Below are 23684 nucleotides of genomic sequence, written 5' to 3' on the forward strand. Positions count from 1 at the left end.
TTAATATTATTTTAATTAATATAAGAGCTGTTCAATACTCCAATGATAATGTCTATAATAACAAACAACAAAAGACAAGAACTACTTAATACTATTCTAAAAGAAGCACAATGATAAAAGCATCAATTTTACACACAATGAGAAAACAAAATATATATAAAAGAAAATTATGAAAATCAGATAATTTCCAATTTCAATGAATATGAAAAGTGTAGGAGTCCAGCTCCAACCTGTCAAAGGGTTCTTGGGGGGAGCAGAGAGGAATGAGGAAGTATTAAATAGAAATATAGGCATAGATGGAGAGAAAGACAGAGACACATGATAGCTTTGGGAGGCCCTGGGTCAATACCCAGTTGCCTTGAGATTTATTCTAATGGACTTTTTATACACTACCATGGGGAGAGGCAAAAGATCTTGCCCTTTCAAGATTAAAGCACAATATACAGCCAAGTGTAGACCCTTCAAAACACCTGGTAACCACGCTCCTGGCGGAATCATCCTATTATGCAAGCCCTGTTGGGTAAAGCAAGGTCAGACTTCTGACTTGGAGTAAGACCTTATTAGGGAGCCTCTGTGGGGCCCCACAGAAAAGAAAAAAAACTGATATTAATATATTTTATTAATATAATATACCATGTAAAATATATTAAATACAAAAATATTATATCAAAAATAGCAAACAGATAATCTTCCCATGGTTTAACTACAGGCTCAGAGAGATTCAGTGTCTGATCAATACATTCTCCTGCTCAAGGTTTTTCTCAGAGCCACTTTAACATCTTTGTTCCTCAAGCTTAGGTTAAAGGGTTCATCATGGGAACCACAATGGTATAAAAAATAGAAGAGAATTTTCCCTCATCCATAGATACAGCTGAGGTAGGTTTGAGATATATGAAAGTACCTGATCCAAAGAATAGACAAACAGCAAGTATATGGGAACTGCAGGTGCTGAAGGCTTTGGACCTGCTTTCAGTGGATCTTATTTTGAGGATGCTGGAGAGGATGAAGCCGTAAGAGGTAAAGATAATGACTGTGGGCACAATGATGTCTTTTCCTGTTACAATGAACAGCTCTATCTCATTGGCATAGATGCTGGTGCAGGAGAGCTGCAGTAAAGGGAGGACATCGCAGAAATAGTGGTTGATGGTGTTTCCATCACAGAAGGTCAGTCTCAGGATGAATCCAGTGTGGTTCACGGCACCAGAAAACCCCATCAAATATGAACCAAGCATTAGATAGAAACACACCTTAGGAGACAAGGCAATGTTATACAAGAGTGGATTGCAGATGGCTACATAGTGATCATAGGCCATTGAAGTCAGAACACAACATTCAGAAATGGCAAAAAAAAAAAAAAAAAAAAAAGGAAGTGTAGCTGGGTCATACATCCCGTGTAAGAAACAACATTCCTTTTTGTTGTATAAAATTCATCAGCATTTTGGGTGTAATCACAGAAGAATAACAGAGATTAATGCAAGACAAGTTAAACAGGAAAAAGTACATGGGTGTGTGGAGGTGAGAATTCAACACAATCAGAATGATCAAGGTCAAATTCCCCAATGCAATGATCATGTACATTACCAGAAAACGGAGGAACAATGGTATTTTAAGGTCAGGTTGGTCTGTTATCCCCAAGAGAATGAATTTAGTTACCAAAGAATCAGTTTCAAAAGCCATTCTTCTTCCAGAGAATCTGTGTAGTTGGAAAAATAAGTGAAATTTCAGGGGGAAAGTAAGGAATTTAAAAACACGTCTTCCCCTTCAAATGTCAGTTTCTTGTTTGAATGTCAAAAAAAAAAAACAAAAACAAAAAACAAAAAAAACAAACAGATTCAAAGTCTTGAGCACACCTTTCAAGCTACCAGAATAAGGAACAGCATTGTCTTCCTCAATTAGCATCTCAGAGGTTGAATACAGTAAAGTGTTTCACTAGTACACCTCAGAGCTTAGCCCAGTGACCTAAATATGCTAATCTGACAATTTGAAAATCAAGGATAAAACACAAACTGGATGCACAAGGACATAATTTTCCTTCTTTCTTCTAATCCCTTCTTCACTTCGGTCTGTTTCTTTTTGTTTTTGTTTTTTTGTTTGTTTGTTTTGTTTTTAAGACAGGGCTCCTGGATCTCACTCTATAGACCAGGCTGTCCTGGAACTCACAGAGATCCACCTAGCTCTGCCTCCTGGGTGCTGGGATTAAAGGTTTGCGCCACCACCACTCTGTTCTTGATGCAGGGAAACATTTTAGTCATCTGATGGTAACCTATATCCAGACTGGACTGCAGTATACTTAGAGTCATAAGCAGTATTTCCAATATCAAGCAGAAGAAATTGAGTCTGTGATTGGTTATGATATAGCCAGTGTCACAAAAATTTATAAATCTAGAGAAACTGCTTTGTGTAATGGAAATGCAGCACATTGAATAAGAATACTGCAATTTGCATGTCCACAGACTCTGACCATTCTCTGTATATCTAGGACATTTTTCTCTGAATTTCTCTTGAACCTTAAAATTGCTTTTCATAGATAGAAAAATACGTATTATTAATTGTTGGACTCATTTTGATATAAAGCCACTATGAAAATATAAAAACAAAAAAAATAACAGGAAAACCTCACTTTAGAAAAAAAACTGCATCATCTCCTCTATTAACATTTATATTCACATAAGTGGACAAAGAATGTTGGTCGCTGGAGCTAGTGGGAAAGAAAAACACCCCAGGGAAAAAAGTTCAATTTTGCAAAATAAAAAGTGTTTAGAAATCTAATGTTCAACATATTAACATCAGTTAATGGTGATTTGCTAAGAAAACCCACCTTAAACTATCTTTGCATTAAAGGTATATTTACATAAACACACAAATGTGTATCAACATATTGGATAGTAATAGTAAATGAGCCTCAATGATGCACAATTTCATCCAGGATATGTGGTCAAAATGAGTATTATGCATCATAAACCCTTTTATATAATATTTACTTCTCAGTAAATGTGTTCAATACATTTGAGATTTTAGTAAGGATAGATTTTTAAAACCCTATTTTAGAGAGAAATTTTATGGACTTCTTTTATTGGTATATGTCCCTGTTATTCTGGAAAGACCATATCAGGCTCCAGAGCACTAATTCCTTTTATTCTAAAAAGGATGGTGCATAAAATTAATTTCTTATGTGCTCTGGACACATTTTTGAGTCCTTGATATATTTAATAATCATAGACATAATTCACTAAAGGGAAATAAGAAAAATTAAACCACGTTCATTTTTATCATCCTCAACACTTAAGGAAACACCACACATCTCATATAAGATTAATTGCATAAAGAAATTAGTTATAAGCAAGATAGAATTTTTCTTAGCTTCTTCCTAGGAAACATATTGCAGATATGAAAAGGAGATGAGGTGATGGTATTTAGATGCTTACCCATGGTGGGCCTTTACTTCCCTGTGGACTCAATTCAGGTGTTCCCTTTTCTTTGGAGATTATACATCCTCCAGATTTGAGCCAATATTGAACCCCCATCTTCTAGCTACCATCTCTTCAAGGAAAACTATTATTTTGGTTATTTCTCAGCTTTTTTTTTTTTTTAAAAAAAACATGTCTTTAATGTTAATATTTCATAGAATCTATCCCCAGAGTTTCTTAAGCCTAGTTGCAAAGATTTCCATAGTATGTCATAACATGTTTCAGGTATTCTTACAAGAATTTTTTGCAAATATATTTTTAAATCTCTTTCTGCTTGTTTTTTTAATAGCTCTGTGGATGTATGCAAGTAGGTTAGACTAGTTCTGAACCACTGAGCTCCTTTCTCTAGCCCTCCCTTCTAATTAGCTTTCAGATGGGATAGATTAAGACACATGCTTGTAATATCTGGTGTGCATAGGAAAAACACCCAGGACACTGTCACTAAAGAGTTAATGACTAAAAACCTTAGGTGGCCAGCACATCTCCAGACAGGAACATTGACTTAACTCATGACATCTGTGGCCTGGAAGGATCCAAGGAGCTTCCCTCCACGGGTACCTATCATTTTGACAATGCTGGGGTAGTGGTAAACAGATGGAATCTTCCATCACAACCCCTTCCCAAGTGCCATGTGCCAGAAGTCACTACTCCCACAGAGAGTCTGGGGCCTCTCTGTTGTTCTTATTTAAGGAAAAATTCTTCTTCTGCATATGTTTGTCTGTTTCTTTTATTTCCAAAATGATTTCAGGGATGCTGATCTAACAGTCACTGGAGATTTTCATTTTGATACTTTTGTTCTCAGTGCCTGTGCGTCAAGATACTTGACTATCACCCCATCTTAATATATTTTAGGGGTTGCATATGATCACCCAGGTTCTTTCAACATTTCAGTGTGTTGGATAAAATATATTAAAGTTCCATCAGGTGACACGATACTGTAATGTTAATCTTCAAGAGGTCAGGGTCAGAAGACTGTGAGTTTCAGGTCAGCATGGCTAGTCCTGCCACTCTCAGGACAGCCTGGACTATACAATGAGACCATAATATAGGAACATAAAACAGTATTTAAAAATAAAATAAATTAAAAATGGATTTAAATGATACTTACCATATAAAATTAAAATTTGTCAAAGTTCTATTTTTTTGGCAAAGAATCCAGTTAATAAATATTTTGTACTTTGTGGACCAAACTTTCCACAGTCATAGAAGCTTTTATTAGTTGATCAGCTATGCAGACAGCTTTTTTTGTGGGAGTTCTCCTTTAAGGAATGGCCCATTACCAATGATCTTGAAGCTGCATATGCCTGTCTAGCTACCTTAAAATCTCAAAAGCCAGCTTACAATCTCAAAATCAGATCTGTTGTGGAATATCTAACTAGGTAAAGATGTATTACATTTGTTTATGCTACAGAATATTAATATAACTGTGTAAAAATGTGTTACAATAGTTTCTGTTGACTTTGTTAACAATTTAATGTGTTACTTTTGTTTATGCTGCATTTGTTTAATTATGTAAAGATATGTTGCATTTGTTTCACCTTGTCTGCCTAAGGCACCTGATTGTTCTGATAAAAAGCTGAAGGGCCAATAGATAGGCAGGAGAGGGATAAGAGGGGCTAGAAGGCAGAGAGAATTAGTAGAAGAAGAGAAAAGAAGGAGATAAGGAGGGAGAAAGAGAGGGAGATGCCCCAGAGTCAGCCAGCCATCCAACACAGTATGACATAGAAAAATGGGTAAAAAGCCCCAAGGCAAAATTTAGATAAAGAGAAACATATTAAAATAAGAGTTAAGAGAAGGCCAAGCATTCATAACTAGTAAGTCTTAATGTCTTGATTTGGGAACTAGTTAGTGGCCCAAAAGAAAAAGCCTGTTATACAGGTCTGTAGCTAGCTCATGGGTCCATAGCTTAAATAACTACAGAAATCAAATATTTGTGTATTCTGTATACTTTCAAATATGAGGGAGGGAGAGAGTTTACCATAGAAAATATGAATGAAAAATCAGGAATGCAGAAGGACTGAAGTATGTTTTTATCAATAAGTGATGTGGATAAATTCTAATTGAATTTTATTTGTAGGCAGATGAAGGCACACATCAGTGTTATCATGTTTTAGCACATAAGAGAGCGGGGGGGGAAAGGAAGGAAAAGAGGAGAGAGAGAGAGACAGAGACAGAGACAGAGACAGAGACAGAGGAGACTTAGACTTTAGACTCAGACTCTGTGGCTCCCAGGTATTCATGTGATAATTCTTATACAAACACCAAGGTCCAATAACCACAACATTCGTTTTATGCATACGTCATTGTGAAACATATTTTCTTGGAAGGAAACTGTGTTTTCAAAGCTTGACTGATTAAAACTGCAATGACTGGTCAGGTTTGGAATTTGTAAGCCCAGATGCTAATTACCTTATCTTGAGCTAGCATTAGCCTCACCCTCCAATAGATATTCCTTGCCCAGCTCTGTGTCAGAACTAACATGGCTTGAATAATAGATCAAAACATTGGAGTTGTTTCACTTACCAGACCGCAAGCTTCCACTACCCTAAAAGCTAAGAATGTCATCAGAGAACTTCTTGGGTCTATAGCTCCTCCATCTTGATGTAATTGCCTTTCTGATGTACCCACCAAGCTTTTCTAAATTCACCTTGATGTATAACTTCATTGGTTCTATAAAACTATAAAACTTCAAGAAACTGTTTTCACACTGAAAAATGGAATTTGAGGTAACCTAAATCTGTTTTTGCCAGACTATGATCACTCAAAATGGCTCAAGAATGAATTCTTTTTTTTTTCATTTAAGGTAAGAGCTGTGTTCTTTTGCATAAACACTGTCTTTATCACATATTACTTTGAAATACTATATTTCAGTAGGCACCACATCATATAGAACCATAGTGATCTCACATGCAATTTGGAAAAGTTCAGCTTATAAAATGAAATCATTTTACCATCTTAGCATCTTCATCTCTTACCTAACAGTTGGATATCACAAGGATAAGACAACTGTAAAAAATTAAAGTTAAGTTTTTGTCTTACTAAGACATAGTTGGCAAAATATTTTCTTTGCGTTTTATAATAATCATAAAATGCAAATCTATTGCAACTTTCAAAAGAAAAATTGAAAAGATTCAAATGGAATCATCCCTGAAGACTAAAACATTGCCAGAACATATCAATCCTCAAAAAAATATAGCAAGTTGAGAAAAAAACTGTCACAAAACTACAAAATAAAGAAGGAAAACAGCATTAATAGATCCTCAACTATCAATGATTACATAGGAAAAAATCAACTAATCCTTTTATAAAAGACTTAGGGTGATTCAATGAAGCAAAATAAGAAGCATACATATTCTGTCTATATGAGACTCACTTTAATTTTAAGGAAACAGAATGAAAGTGAGGAGATGGAAAAAGAAATCCTGTGTAAACCTAATACGATGAGAGTATGAGTAAGAAGAATGATATCTGTCAAAATGGATGTTAAGTCAGCAGATGTGACTTGAAACAAAGAAGACATTACATAGTGAAAATCTGGCTATACATTAAGTTTTTACATTTAAAAAAAGAAACTAATTTGAAACGAAGATGCTGGTGGGTTGGGGGCATTTGTTCAGTGGCAGCTGTGGCAAGTAAAGGGAATGCATATTACCAAGCTATATTCTATACATATATAAATGTTTCAAAACATTTTATTTTAATGTTTAGAATTTCAGATATAAATACTTTATTTAAATTATTTTCCCCATCTCCTTTCCTTTTCTCTATCTCTCAAGTTCATGACCTTTTATTATTAATTATTACATATATACACAGGCATATACATACACACATACCTCAAAGAATTCTTTATGGTGCTCTTATGCTAAGGTATTTGGGCATGACCACATAGGATAGACTATCAACTGCAATGTCTGTCTTTCTGTCTCTGTCTCTCTCTCTGTTTCTCTCTGTCTCTGTCTCTCTGTCTTACTCTTTTACTTGCTCACTCTCATTTACCTCCTGTAAGGTTATTTTAAGTTTTATTTTATATACTTAAGTTCTATATGAATGGTTTTCATCAAGAAAACAAATATCAAATGCTAGGGAGAATGCCTATCCAACAATTGCGTAGTAGAAAAGTAGTCTGGAATTTCCTCCCAAATATAACTACCCTGTGATCCTCAATATCACATTATCACTGGCTTCTCTTTTAGGACTCCTCTTCTACCCAGTCTTTGGGACCTCCATCAAAATAAATGAGTTGCACAGAGCTTATCATAGAGACTTTCAAGCATAAACAAGAAAATTGATTCATGTGAAGGAGAATGCATAGAACAGAAGATTTTCAGGTCAATAAAATAAACCAGACTCAGAAACATAAACACAGGTTTTCTGTTGTATAGGACCTGAAAACACAAGAGGAAGAGGTCTAGTGTGACCTAAAAGATGGGAGAAGAAAATGCAACAGAGATAAATGTCAGCAAATTACAGTGATCTCCATGTACGGAAATGACAAACTTATTGTTTTGTAGGCTAACTAAAAAAATAAAATGAAATGTAAGTTATTATGAATAAATGTATAACTATGTAGTGTGAAAACCTTTGAAACAGATTTATCCTCACTAAAAAAGTAATTTATAAGTAGTACATGTTAATGAGTCCATTTAGTGTTGCTCATGTTCACATACTTGGAGATGGCCACTTACCATGGACTATCATTTGCAATATTTTTATATTATAATGTGTGTGTATGAATGTTTAAAAAATAGGTAATTCAAGTTGACTTGTGTGTGAGGAATTCAATTGTCAGTTAAATATCCAATATTAAAAGAAACCCCAGACATGGATAAGCTTATTGTACATTTTACCATGATTTTAGTTTTTAAAATGTCATCTAACAATATATATCAACAAAAATATCATAGTTGTTGTGAAAGAGAAACATTGCCTTGATTCTAAAGTCCTACAGAGTAATGTTAAGAAGAAGCTGTAGATCAACATACTTTGTACGTGTAGATTTTTTTTAATTTTAGCAAATTTTATAAATGTAATAATCAGGAATATTACTTGAAATTTAAAAGAATAGCATCTTGATTAGTGCTCTATGAAACTCCCAAAGGATAGCTAAGTGATTGATTTAAATTAAATGAATAAAAATTCAGGTTAATTGTAGAATGATTGTGACAAAGGAACAAATCATTCAGACATCAGATTAATGTCTCATTATTTTTACATTCTAACCATTTGAGTCAATATATATATAACCATGTACACATTTGAATATGCTTTATGTCTGCTCCTAATCTGCACAATCAGGATAGAAGTTACAAATCTATGGGGATTAAATATGGTTTCAGTGTTCTGATTGATCCTTCTTTGACAATTTCATGTATTTATAAAATATTCTTGTGATTTTCACCCTCACCACCCACTCTTATTCCTTTTCCAGTTCCACTGAAACTTTCTTGTTCCCATAGGTCCCTGTCCTGTTTTCATGTTATTTTTCTCCTAGATTAAAATTTTGTTTGGGATTCGCTAAGTATGTTTACCTATGGTTGTTCCTATGAGCATGGGAAGGGGTTGTTTACTAGAACATGGAAAACTTACCAGTGGCTATACCACTGGAAGAAATGACTCCTCTACCAGTCAATAACTGCCAATAATTCTTCAGGAAGTGGTGGGTTCTCATGGTCTGGTCCAGTCCCATTTGTGCCTTCTCTTCTACCCCAAGGGAGGGTTTTCACAGTCCCTTCAGACCCAGGATGCAGAGAGTCCTGGGATAGAGGGGCATCTGGGGAGCAGCCTACCCTCCATATCTCTTCCAGGGAAATGGAGTGGGAGACCTTTGCTTGGCACTCCCTCTGATGATCTCCTCATGCTGTGGTACTGCAGTGTGTGCAGGAAAAGGTGGGGAGAGCAGGCACTTCCTTTTTTTCTCCTCCTCTCCTTTCCCTCTGAACCAGGGTACTCCAGTATTCCCTTTACCGGCCAGGCTCACACTTTTTCTTGTGGATGCCTTGGGTTTACCAGATGTTCCGTCATGTGGAGGTCACCATAGTTACTGTAAGTTCATGAATGCAATAGTTATATCATATCCCAATGACAACACTTCACATCACACCTCCTGTCCTTTGGTCTTATTGTTTTGTTGACTCTCTTCCATGATGTTTTCTGAGACATGGGGGTAATACAGATGCTCCATTTAGAGATGAATACTCAACTCAACCTATTCTCAGTGCTTTGACCAGGTTTATGGGTCTCTGCATTAACTCTGCTACTCTCTACTAAGCAAAACTTCACTGCCGAAGGCTAAGATAATGTAATTTATGGATAGAAGCATGCATTTAAAAATATCATTTAACATCATATTCATTAGCAAAACAAAATTAGTAGGTTCATTGCCAAAGCTTATGGCCATCGTTTCCATGGGCTTCTAAGCAGGGTTACAAATACAGTACCATCCAGAATTCCCTTCTGTGGAGAGAACCTCAAATGTATAATGATTGGGTACTCCTAGAACAGTCATGCTGCTATTGAGCTAATGAGTACATCATGCCTGGCAGGAAGATATTACAGCTTCTAGGGTTCACATTTGGGTGAGAGTGTTGGTAACTTTTCTCTCCTGGCATTCTGTATGACATTTTCTGCCATCACAAGACTAGCCAAAAGGGTAGATGCTTCCAGCTCAGTTCTAGTTTGATTTCTCTGTGTCCTATCATTAAAGTGCAAGGTGTGCTGGAGATGTCTTTCTCTATGCTGTGAATGTGTTGCTCTGATTGATTGATAAATAAAACATTGATTGGCCAGTAGCCAGGCAGGAAATATAGCATAGGCAGGATAAGCAGAGAGGAGAATTCTGGGTAGTGGAAGGCTGGGTCAAGAGATGCTGCCAGGGCAAAGAGAAGCAAGATGTAAAGATACCCGTAAGCCACAAGCCACATGGCAAGGTATAGATTTATAGAAATGGGTTAATTTAAGATGTAAGATCTAGCTAGCAAGAAGCCTGAGCCATTAGGCCATACAGTTTTAATTGATATAAGCCTCTGTGTGTTTATTTGGGTTTGAGCGGCTGCGGGCCTGAGTGGGACTGGAAAAAATTCTAGCTACAATGGTGCTTTCAGCAATAAGACTTAGTCTTAGTTGGACAGGAAGACCAACAGCAGAATCCTTTATTTTATATTTAACCACAAGTTATAAGGAGGTATTGTGCAATTGGCAACAATATATAATTTTCTGGGAGTTGTGTTGTCTACTCCTGCGTGATGTCTTACCTAAGTTTCTATTGGTGTGGTAGAACATCATGAGCAAAGGCCACCTGAGAAAGAAAGGGTTATTTCAGTTTGCATCTCTATAGCACAGTTCATTATCAAAGGGAGTCAGGGCAAGAACTCAAGGCAGAAACCTAGCCACAGGAACTGAAGCAGAGGCCATGGAGGAATACTGCTTACTGGCTTGCTCCCCATGGCTTGCACATCCTATTTTGGTATAGAACTCAGGACAACCAGACCATAGTTGGCTAGGTCCTTTAACAAAAATCATCAATCACAAAAATGCCCCACAGAACAATCTTATAGAACCATTTTCTCAATTGAGTTTCCTTTTCCCAGATGACCCTAGCCTAGGTCAAAGTTACATAAAAATTAGCCAGCGTAAATGTTGTCCCTATTGAAACTCTCTTTAAATTATATATATCTTCTTCTTGTTCAGTGTATAAAGAAACAGTGAAACTGTCCATATTTGAGAGGTGTAGCAATAATGTTGCCATTAAAGTATCTTCAGCTACATTACTGTATCTTTATTAGTTTTCAAGAAAGGTATAGATTCTTTTAATGACAAATATTAGTCTACACATTAATTAGAGGTATGATGTCTTAATTAATGCACACTTTATGCACTGACTGAATCTAATGAGTAGATACCCATTCACTTCCATGCATTCTATGGGAAACGAGTTGGTGCAGTCATGATGAACAGCAAAATGGAGGTTCTTTCAAAACCAGAAGTGTGCCTACCAAGTGATCTAGCTATCTCACTTCTGGAAATATAGCCCAGAAGTGATGATTTTTAAATTGTGATATATAAAAGAAACTCTGCTTGTCTTCAAGAATATAGTGTTCTATAAAAACAAAATGATTTCCCTCTATTTTAAAAAGTGCCATTGAACATATATCAGAGATGCAGAAGTGGTTCCATGAAGCAATCTTTATTCTTAAAAATGACTAATCTGTGGGAGTCCTGTGACCTCCCCTTTCCTATTAACTAAAAAAAGAAAACGAACAATAATAAATGTTTTGAAAATTTCCTTAGGGAAAACAGACCAGAGAGTGTAAATAAAATTACATTAAACCTTAGAAATTCTCTCTAAAAAATTCCATCTGCTCCTAGTCAGTTTTTCTGTGTCCATAATTGGTTATGAATAATTGGTATAAAATGTTTGTCTCACTATTAGGAGTTGCTAGTGTCTTCCAAATACTTAATGTTACTTTCAAAAACTGCCTTTTTTCCCCTAATCATCCTCATTGCGAGGGTGATGGGGCCTTTATAACCAGCTGGTAGGAAAGTTGATGTTCACAGGGCAGATCTTGGCAGAGGATTGCCTTATGCTAACCTTGAGCACACATGAAAATCATGTTTACTTATAGACAACTGATACTCCTCTCAAAGCCTGTAGATTCAGTGTGTCTTCAGTGGGATTTCCAAGTTTCCATTTCTAAATGGTTCATAGCTGCTGCCCCTAATGCTGCTACTTCTGTGAGGATCTCCTTTATGGATGCCCTGTCCTGATACCCTGAGAAATGTCACAGACAATAGGAACAGACAGTATTATGAGTACTGACATTACTCCTATATCTTCCAGTGGATTGTGTCCTGCAGTTGGTTTGAAAATATTTTTCCCAGAGTATTTTACCTCCTAATGCTAAACTCACAGGATATTCACTTCAGTTTAAGCTAGTTTTATTATAAACTCCACCAAAACCAACCCTAGGATAGGGAATGTAAAAGAAGGACTGTGAGGATATTTTGTGTATGATCTAACAAAAAACGTTTGCCTGAATATCAGAGGGTAAAGCCAGCCACTAGTTAGCCATAGAGGCCAGACAGTGGTAGCATACACCTTTAATCCTAGCACTTGGGATCTTATGCCTTTGCTCCCAGTACTTAGGAGGCACACACGCCTTTAATCCCAGCACTAGGGAGGTTGAGAAAGGAAGTGATATGGCTGGGCAGAGAAAGGAATATAAGGTGGAGGAGAAAGGAGCTCAGTCCTTTTTGGCTGAGGAGTTGGCGAGGTGAGAGGTGGCTGTGTCTTGTTCCTTTGCCTCTCTGATCTTTCAGTATTTACCCCAATATTTGGCTCTGGGTTTTATTAAGATCAATTAGGATTCATGCTACAAAGAACCATAACAAATGTTTATTAAAATTGAGCAGGTTTGACATCCTTCACATGTTGCTTATAACCATGAGCAATAATACAAAAAAAATTTTTTAATAGTCCAGAATCACAGTTCCAAAAGGTAGAAACAGTTATTATGGGTGATAGCAATTCTATCTCTAAATACATACTAGGTGGAATTGAAAAGAAGTCCACACAATAAATCTGGGTATAGGTTTATATGTGTATTTATTAGGGCATTATTATTAGGGCATCATAAGTCACTAAAACACTTGCTTTTATACTTTTATTAAAATGTGTTTTCATGTATTTTATTTTCTTCATCATTTTGCCTCCCAACTCCTTTCAGATCTCCCAATCTCTTTATCCACTCAACTTTACGTTCCTTCTCAAAACAAAACAAAAACAAACAAAACAAAAACCAATAAAATAGTAAATGCCAAAACAAAACAAAATGAAACAAAAATCTCACAAAAAACCATGGGGTTCATTTTGTATAAACTTAACTCTGATATATATTAACTACTGAATGGATAGATAAAATGTGCTATATCCCTTCTTCAGAACATTATTTAGCCATAAAAAGGAATGAAGCAGAGGTTCATTCTAAAGTTTGGATAAATTTTGCAAACATATATACTAAGTGAAAGAAGACAATCAGAAAGGACAATATAGTATGCAATTTTACTTTATTAATTGCCCAAAACAGAGAAATCCATAGAAATACATTAGGATTTCCATGTAAGATGGAGATATAAAAACCATGAGTAGATGAACTTAGTTAAATAAAGGAGAAGGTCTGGTGCCGCTTTTCCAAGCAGCTACCCAGATTCCTCCAAAGACTGACCATCATCACTGTATGTGCCAGTGGACTTCTCCCATGAGTGAACTTGAGGTGCCTCATGGGTCACTTACTGCCACCACTAATATTGCTTCCAGGGCACAACCTGCTCCAGCCACTACACTGACCACAGTTAATGATCACCAGGAGTAAACTGCTCAAAGAATCAACATGAGGAGATTAATAAACAGAAAATCTTGATATTTGAAAAACAAGCATGGACATCAGACTGGATCTGCTCAAGTGACAGAGTATGTAGCAGAGGGTAGCCTGGTGGTGTGAACCTGAGACAGCCATGCAGTGAAAATAGCAGTTGCTGGATGCAAGCTGCACATAGGAAAGATCCAGAGGGATTCAGAACATACTCTGCCAGTACACCCTTACTAGCTGTGCAGAACTATCACACATCATCAGTTGCTGAGCCACAGAAAGCCCTGCTAATGTAATGTTCATTCCCTGTTCACTGGGGACAAGTTGTAACTTGCTTGGAAGCAGGGAGATACTGGCAAGAGAATTCTGGCCCGAAGTAGTTTACTCTTACAGAAATCCTTCTCCTCATAAGGACTCAAGTGACCTAACAGAGCAGTCCTCCCTCCCCTTGTGAATGTTGATACCAATGACATTCCATGGGTGGAACATACATACTATTCTAGCGTGAAGTATAGTATACTGACATAATGTTGTCTATCTCATGTTATTACTAAATTTTGTCACTTTGAAACTTATACTTAGATTTTTTTCTGTATTTGTCAATAAAATTCCTGATAATTTTGTACTATAATTAGGAAGCAGCTGTTTTAACTTTTATCTCAGAAGAAATGACTTTTGTAACTATCCTTCTACACCAAAATATTGTTTTCTATGTTTCTGTACCTACAATAATCTCTTTACTACCTCTCATAACCTCAAACCATGTACTTTCTCTCTCATTTATAATACATGCCATGATCTCCCTTTCCTTATTATTCTTCATTTCACAACCTCATATCATCATTCATATCATAGCTAGAAATCATCCCTGATGACATTTGCCTTCAATCGAGATCTAAAGCCTCTGTACCTGAGTCTTACCAGAGACACAAGCGATGTATGCAAGTGTCTCCTACTTCATGTCCACTCCGTGACTGTAAGAAATACATAACAGGATATGCAGCCATTTCCCATTCTTCATTAAATAGCAGCAAAACCCAATTCCTAGTGAAGAAGAATGGATTTCCTGTAAGAGGAATCCCATAAAACATAACAAAATAAAGAAAGTGGAAAATTCAAACAGAACACATATCCATCCCATTATATGAACAAAATACAACAGCAGCAAACCACAAACTTTGTTGGGTAGCACTAAGAACATTCAAACAACAACAACAACAACAACAAACAAAAACTCAAAAACCTTTCTATTCAAGAGAATAGAGTATCTGTTTTGACTGGTATATTAATTAAGGTTCTCTAGAGTCAAAGAACTTATGTAATCAATCTATCTCTATCCATTTCACCCTTTCTCCCTCTCTGTCTCTACATACACACACACACACACACACACACACACACACACACACACACACATAGGAATTTATTGGAATGACTTACAGGCTGCAGTCCAACAATGGCTAGTTATCGATAGAAAGTCTAAGAATCTAGTAGCTGCTCAGTCCCATGAGGCTGGGTGTCCCAGCTGGTCTTCTGTATATGCTGGAAACCTGAAGAAGCAGGCTCCAATGCCCGTGAAGAAATGCATGTGCTGACATGGGAAGGGCAAGCAGGTGAAGAATGAAACTTTCCATATTCAATTGTCCTTACATAGGCTTCAAGCAAATTAAAGATGTGCCTTCCAGACTCAAGGTCTGGATTAAAAGCATGTGTCTTCCAGCCTCCAATTCTGGATTAAAAGTCTTTGTCTTCCTGACACAAGGTATGGATTGAAGACATGTTGTCTCTTGACTCATGATCTGATCACAAGTGTACCCTCAGTGTCTGGATTATAGTTCATCCCAGATATAGTCAAATAGACAACCAAGAACAGCCATCACAGTTGCAGACCTTAGAGTTGGGTCAGGTGAGTCACCTGGACAGGAGACCAACACTGGGAAAGAGATCTATCTTAAGCTATGCTAAAGAATAGGTTCTTTAATGAGATACTAGGCTAGTCCTTCCCAGATTCTTATTCCTAGTGTAGTAGCATGTTGGTCATAACCATACAGATTCCCAAATCCGTCAACTTTTCTAAATTATTTAGAAAATATTATATTCCTTATGTCTCTTTTTCAAGCACACATTATCTAAAGCTTTGATTTTCCCAGTATTTTGAGCTTTTTCTTTCCGATTTCTTTAGAGCGCCTTCCCTGCCATGTGGCTGCCAGTCTGTTATGTGTCTGAACTTCATGCTGGCTTAAACAGTATGTCTTCTCCATTCTTCTATTCCAGGCAGCTGCTGAGACTTACAGTTTGCCATCTCTGTTTTTTTCCCTTTTAAATCCTAATAAAATTGCCTCCAAATTTTTCTTTGAGTCTATTCTTAAATTATTTTATGAGATTAAGAACCCTAAGAGTGGGTCTCAACCTCCCCTGTACCACCATGATACACTTACAACACTGCCAATAAGAGAAAATAAAGACATTCAGCAGCCATGTCAGAAAGAGTTCAAGAGTCTTACTTTACAAAAGGATCAGTGACCATATAGAGGACTCGACTAAGATGTGTGAAGTAAGGGAATGTGTTTAAGACATAGACAGAGAAGAAACTGAAAAGCATGGAGGAAAAGCTCAGCAAAGAAACCGAGACACTTAAAGATCCTAACAGAGACTCTGAAAATGAAATAATCAGTCAAGTAGAAATCACAGCAAAAAGCACTGTCAGCAGATAGGTAAGATTCTGAAAGCATTTCAAAATCTTTTGGTAAGAAATACCAGTTCCTAATTTCACCCAACCTTTTCCCAGATGCACTGGCAAAAAAATACATCCTCCTGCTCAAAAACAGATATCAGCTCATTTTTCTAAACAAAGAGGGATATGAGAAAGAAAATAAAATAAAGAAACAAATGCTGTGTGAATTAGCGTTACATTCAGGATGAAATAACAGCCAAATTCAAAAGGGTACTGTTATCCCATACTTTGTTTTACTAAAAATAGTATTTTAAGAATGTAGTAGATTTAAATGTTAAAAAGCACTAGACTCGAAATCATGACTAATAGTTTACTCTGAACTAAATATTTAATAAGCGTTTTTAGGCCAAGGACTAATAATCTCATTAAACTGCAGAATCTTGCTCATCTACTACACACACACATACACACACATGTGTGTGGAAAAATATATATGTGGAAAAAATATATATCATCAAACTATGATGGTATATTCTTACAATATGCATATGACTAGTGTTACAAAAGAATGTTTTGAGAGTTGTATTTAATCAATTGAGAAAGTACTGAACATGCAATCAGTCATTTTAAAGAGATATCATTGAACACCATTTTCCAACACCATGCTAGCAACGAAAAATATAAATTACCCCACTATAATGAAGAAATAAGATTATGAAGCAGGCACTATACCTCAAAAATCATGCATTTGTGACTGTTTGTCACAAAGACAGTATGTTTCTCATCAAAACTTTTTCCTATTCAGAGTTTTTTTCAGGGCAACTTTAACATCTTTGTTCCTCAAGCTGTAGATTAAAGGGTTCATCATGGGGACCACAATATTATAGAAAACAGAAGATACTTTTCCCTCATTCAAAGATCCAATTGAGGAGGGTTTTAGGTACATAAATGCACATGATCCAAAGAACAGGGAAACGGCAATTATGTGGGAACTGCAGGTGCTGAAGGCTTTGGACCTTCCAGCAGTGGACCTTATTTGGAGGATACTAGAAAGGATGAAGCCATAAGATATAAAGATGACAATACTGGGTAGAGTGATATCTTTCCGCCCTACAATGAAAATCTCTATCTCATTGATATAGGTGCTGGTGCAGGAGAGCTTCATCAAAGGCAGGAGATCACAGAAGTAGTGATTGATGGTGTTCCCATCACAGAAGGTCAGTCTCAGGATGCATCCGGTATGGATCATAGCATCAAAAAACCCCATCAAATATGAGCCAATCATAAGAAAGGAACAGACCTTAGGGGACATGGCAACATTATACATGAGTGGATTGCAGATAGCCACATAGCGATCATAGGCCATTGCTGTCAGGACATAACATTCAGAGATGACAAAAAAACAAAAGAAGTAGAGCTGCGTCATACATCCTGCAAAACCAATAACATTCTTCTTTACTAAGAAGTTCATCAGCATTTTGGGTGTAACAACAGAAGAATAGCAGAGGCCTATGAAAGACAAGTTAAAGAGGAAAAAGTACATAGGGGTATGAAGGTGAGAATTCAGTACAATTAGAATGATCAAAGTCAAATTTCCCAAGGCGGTGATCATATATATTACTAGAAAAACTAAGAACAGGGGTATTTGGAGGTCAGTGTTGTCCGTTAAACCCAAGAGAATGAATTCTGTTAACAAAGAACCATTTATCAGAACCATTCTTCTCTAAGAGAATCTGTGGAGATAGAAAAGAAAGAGTGAAGGTAAAGTGCCACAGAGAATTTACAAGTGTTTGTTCTATCATGTGGCACGTACACTGGGAATGCCTGGAGATCACCCTCATAGTTGCTATAGTCTATGTGAGGCCAAGTCAAGAGATGCTAATCACGAGAATGAGGAGGGTTTATATGAGCGAGAATTGTTGAGACCAAGGTTGGATAAAGCACAGGGACAAATAGCCAAACGAATGGAAACACATGAACTATGAACCAATGGCTGAGGGGTCATTCAGGCCCTCTGAGTGGGTGAGACAGTTGATTGGCTTGATCTGTTTGGGAGGCATCCAGGCAATGGGACCGGGTCCTGTGTTCATTGCATGAGTCGGCTGTTTGAAACCTGGGGCCTATGCAGGATCGCTTGGCTCGGCCTAGGAGGAGGGGACTGGACCTACCTGGACTGAGTCTACCAGGTTGATCTCAGTCCTTGGGAGAGGCTTTGCTCTGGAGGAGGTGGGGATGGGGGGTGGGCTGGGGGGAAGGTGAGGGGGGCGGGTGGGGGGAGAACAAGGGAATCTGTGGCTGATATGTAGAACTGAATTGTATTGCAAAATAAAAATAAAAATATTTAAAATAAAATTTAAAAAAAGAGATACTAATAAAAGAGTAAAATGATTCAGTATAAAGTATGATTAATTTCTGGATACCTAGTGTTCAGCATGTTAATAATACTTATCAATGCTTTGTCATATACTTGAGTCTGAACTGATTACATCTTACAATTGTCTTCTCACTTTATATGTGTTATGTTCACATCAAACACATAAAAAAGCAAGTCTATGTGGAGGGAGGCCTTAGCTTCACTTTCAGCATCTCACAATGAATAAATTGTTCAAAAAAAGTTGTAAATCTTATATGATTTGCTTCATATTTAGGGTTATGTCTCAAGAAAGACCTCACATAAAAGTTTGACATTAGCATAAATTTCAAAACATCCATGCAAATAACATATAGAGTGAGCTAATTGTGAATATATATGTATATATGTATATATGTGTGTATATATACATATGTGTACCCATACCCCCATGTATGTATGTATATGTATATATATATACATATACATACATACACACACACACACACACACACACACACACACACATATATATAGTTTAAAAAAGAGGCCATGAACTTGAAAGAGAGCATAGTGGGTTATATGGGATAGTTTGAAGGGATGAAAAGTTTATATCACAATCTCAAAAAGACGTGAAATATTAAATATTAATTTACCATGCTTTGGAGAGAAAACAGTGCTGTCTCTTTATTATCTGCCCTTGTTATCTCAAAGGACTGTATCAAGATATAAGACTCAGCATTTCTTGGATTCCAAGAATCTGAGGACAAAAATTAATTTCTCATATTTCTTGGAAATGTTTCTGAAATGCTTCTCATAAAGTTTAATGTAAATCCTTCATCCTCTGGAGCCCTAGATAAAAAGTAAGCCACTTTTCTTGTGTTCACTCTTGCCATTGGATGAAACACAGGAAAATTTTACTTATTTTATTTCTATTTTATGTACTTTACTATACTTACCTGTTAACCCACAGTAAAATCTTCCCCAATCTCATCCCAGAGCACAGATGCCAGTTGTAAAAATGAAATGTAGTGGTTTCTTTTGCATGCTAGGCCATGATATATCTTTATGTCCTAAGGGAGTAAGGTCTGACCTTCTCTTAGGGATTGGTACATCCTCTGTACTTATGCCATTATGAACTCCCATCTCCCATTGACCTTCATCTCATAAGGGAAATCTTTTGTTTTGGCTACTTTTTGTTTTGTTTAAGAATCTTTAAGAGTAATATTCCATAGAGTCCCATTAAAACTTTCTTATACATTTTTCAAAGTTTTCAAAAATGTGGAATGATATTTAGTGTATCATCTCTCCTGAGATTTTCCCATACCTCTTTTTAGAAATTGTGTTTTTTACTTCATTTATTTTCAATGAACTGAATCAAACCCACGAAGTCAACTCTGCCCCTGAGTACTCTGCCATTGATCAGCACTCAAGCCCTCCAGAATCACTTTTACTATGTTTCACCCTTTCTTAGTGTTCCTACTGCTGTGATGAACAACCATGACTGTGGTGATATTGTGTTCCCCAATATATTGTGCACCTTAATAAACTTCTCTGGGGTCAGAGAACAGAACAGCCACCAGATATAGAGGCCAGAAAATGGTGGCACACACACCTTTAATCCTAGCATTCTGGAGGCAGAGATCCATCCAGATCTCTGAGTTCAAAGCCACACTGGAAACAGCTAGGCATGGTGACACATGTCTTTAATCCCAGGAAGTGATGGCAGGAAGCAGAAAGGTATAGAGAGCGTGAAACCAGGAACTAGAGCCTTGTTAACCTTTTAGGATTTTGAGCAGCAGTTCAGCTGAGATCCATTCAGATGAGGACGCAGAGGCTTCCAGTTTGGGGAAACAAGATCAGCTGAGGAAATGGCGAGGTGAGATTAGCTGTGGCTGGTTCTGTTTCTCTGATCTTTCAGCGTTCACCCCAATACCTGGCTCCAGATTTGTTTTTATTAATAAGACCTTTTAACAATTTGTGCTACACATGACCAAAGTATTTTTTAAGGGAAGGCATTTATTGGTGGCTTATTACGTTTTCAGAACACCAGTTAGTCCATGAACAACATAGCAGGGGGCACTTGGGTGGTGGGCATGGGGCAGGATCAATGTTTAGGGATCGCATCTAATCCACAAGTTGCAGGCAAGACAGGGCCTGGATTGGGTTTTTGAAAACTCAAAGCCCACACTTAGTAACACACCTTCTTCACTAAGACCACAGTTATTCTTTCAAGACCATACCTCCTGATTTCTCCCAAACAGTTCTACTAAATGGGTACCAAGCATTCAAACATATGATCCTATGAGGGCCATTCTCATTCAAACCGCTACACACTCCCGCTAAATATTTATAATAAATATTTCAGTATTCAAAGCAAGTACACTGGTCAGTCCTTAAATGTAACAGTATATCAATGAGGCCAAGGATTTTTACACTCATTATAATAAGAATAAGAGGATATGTAGCTAGATAGACAAGTTACCAAACACCCCTGTTTCCCATGTTCCTTTGCGTAAAATAAGAATGGTTAAACTGTTGTAGGATACTTTGATTGCATTCTGACACTTCTGAAACTGCCAATAAAGTTTTCTTTGAGTCAGAGGGTGGAGCTAACTACGAGCTTACCAAAATTAGCCCTAGAGGTTTTAAAGGACCAGGGTCATAAAGATTTGGAGGACCAGGGACAGAGAGAGAGAGACCCAAGAAGTATCAGGGCAGGGCTTGGAGAGAGTCTTGGCCCTTTTGGATCAAGGACAAGAGAAAGAGGAGGTCTCTGGTCACTTTCCTTCCTCCTCTCTAATCATTCAGGTTCTTACTCTGATATCTGACTCCCAACTTTTTATTGCTAAGGAATAATTAAACACTTCATTAAACTATCATTTATTTTTTCTTATAATTTTTATAATTAAATGAAAAAGACAATAATTTTTGTTCTTTTTTTTTTTGTCAGCTGCCACTCAGGCCCAGAACAGGGCTATGAGTTAGCCCACCCCAATATCTACCTCATTTATGAACTGCTGGAGTATGTGAAGGGGCTGGATCTGTAGATGGAAGGCAGCAAGATCTCCATGACACAGGACAGCAGAAGGGCCTCTCCGAGGAGACCCATTAAGGGCCCGGTACTGATAGAGCAGAAGAAACCAGAGGCCTGGAGCCAGACCAACAATCCATTGCAAAGAGCACTTACAAATAAAGATGTATGGATTAAAGGGTATACTGTATGACTCACTGGACCACACTATAGCTTCCATGCCAAGACTTTTTGCTTGTTTGTTTTGTTTTGTTTTTTGGCTATACTTTTATATTTTGTTGCTTTTGAAGGGGTTCACAAAGACAGATGGCGGAGGTGAAGGGACAAGGAGATAAGTGGAATTGGGATACATGATGTGAAATCACACAGAATCAATAAAAAGTTAATTTTTTTTAAAAAAAAGAGCATTGAGGGATTAGTAAAATGCCAGCCACAATCACTAGTGCTCTTGAATTTAAGAAAGAATTATATCCAGATTAAGATATCATTGGTTGGAAACATCACAAGTGTAATATGCATGTAAATTAAAGCAAAGAATGGATATTTTGTCATATATATTTCTGATTTCAGGAGATGTTGTATGATATGGGGGAAATTACAGATGTACATCGTCCATTTCTACAGATATCAAGCATCAGATGTGGGGATTGCTCTGGAACTGGTTTTACAGGTGAGGCTAATTTATAGATCTATTTGAAATCTTCCCTGGGCTGTATAAGAAAAAATAGCTTGTGTGCTAACAATCTTACCTTCTCACTTTGATTTATATTTGTTCCCAAAGCATGTATGGTTAAAAATTGGGTGTTTAAGTTATCTGGTCATTGTTAAGGGGCTGCTTACGAAGATACCAATGTTCATCAATATTTCAGTTTATTTTGTTCAATTTATTTAAATCATGTCTATTCCTTTGTGCTCACACATTCCTATAGTCACAGCAATAAGAAGGCTGTGGTAGAAGGATTGCAAAGTGAAGGTTTTCTGTATAATGCAATGAGTTTCAGAGTCTTCAGATAAAATTTGGAATGTATATCAAGATTCTGTCTCCAAAACCATATAAAGAAAAACATGAAACAACTAAATAAAACTTTACTCTAAATGTGCATTAAGTCAATAAATAGTCAGGTTTAGTTTTATTTACAAAAAGTCAGAAAGTAAATATTTAAGGCTTTGTGAAACATAAAGACCCTGATGTTACAATCTAAAATATATTTTAGACAATAGGTAAATGATTGTGAATCAATTCCTATAAATTTTATTGTTTATTCTCTAGGGCTAAGGATACAGCTCAGTGGTATAGGTCTTGAGAGTCCCATATGATGCTCTGGGCTTATTGGATATCAATGAATAAAAAAGTATCAATGGTCAGTACAAGGCTTCAGGCAATAATAATATGCTAATTCTGAAATGAAACTAAGGTGAAGCTAATGCATTATCTCCTTATTTAACATGGTGTGGAAGCATGACAGTATATTTTGTAAAACTAACATTTTAGTTCATCACACTACTTAAAGTCACAATCATGTCACATATAATAGGTAAAATTTTTATTTGTAAAATAAGATTATCTATTGAATTTCTCCTTTAAATTATGTTATGCAATTCAACTGTCTTAGCTGAAATTATGATTGTATTGGTTAAGGTTTTATTGCTGTGAAGGGACATGATGACCACAGCAATTTTTATGAAGGAAAATATTTTATTGGGGGTGGCTTACAGTTTAGAAGTTTAGTCTATTATCACCATGGTGGGAAGCATGGTAACACGCAGGAAGACATAATGCTGGAGAGGTATC

General features: G+C 36.7%; 1 protein-coding gene and 1 pseudogene across 1 annotated transcript; both read right to left on the reverse strand.

Annotated features, from left to right (window-relative positions):
• Positions 1 to 732: 732 nt before the first annotated feature.
• On the reverse strand, positions 733 to 1677 carry LOC131914205 (olfactory receptor 8B8-like; annotated as a pseudogene).
• Positions 1678 to 17292: 15615 nt separating this feature from the next.
• On the reverse strand, positions 17293 to 18225 carry LOC131914206 (olfactory receptor 8B8-like). The gene has a single exon (XM_059266795.1). The coding sequence runs from the start codon at positions 18223 to 18225 to the stop codon at positions 17293 to 17295; it is 933 nt and encodes a 310-aa protein (XP_059122778.1).
• Positions 18226 to 23684: the final 5459 nt, after the last annotated feature.

Source organism: Peromyscus eremicus, chromosome 7 (assembly GCF_949786415.1).
Source record: "Peromyscus eremicus chromosome 7, PerEre_H2_v1, whole genome shotgun sequence".
NCBI classification, from domain to species: domain Eukaryota; kingdom Metazoa; phylum Chordata; class Mammalia; order Rodentia; family Cricetidae; genus Peromyscus; species Peromyscus eremicus.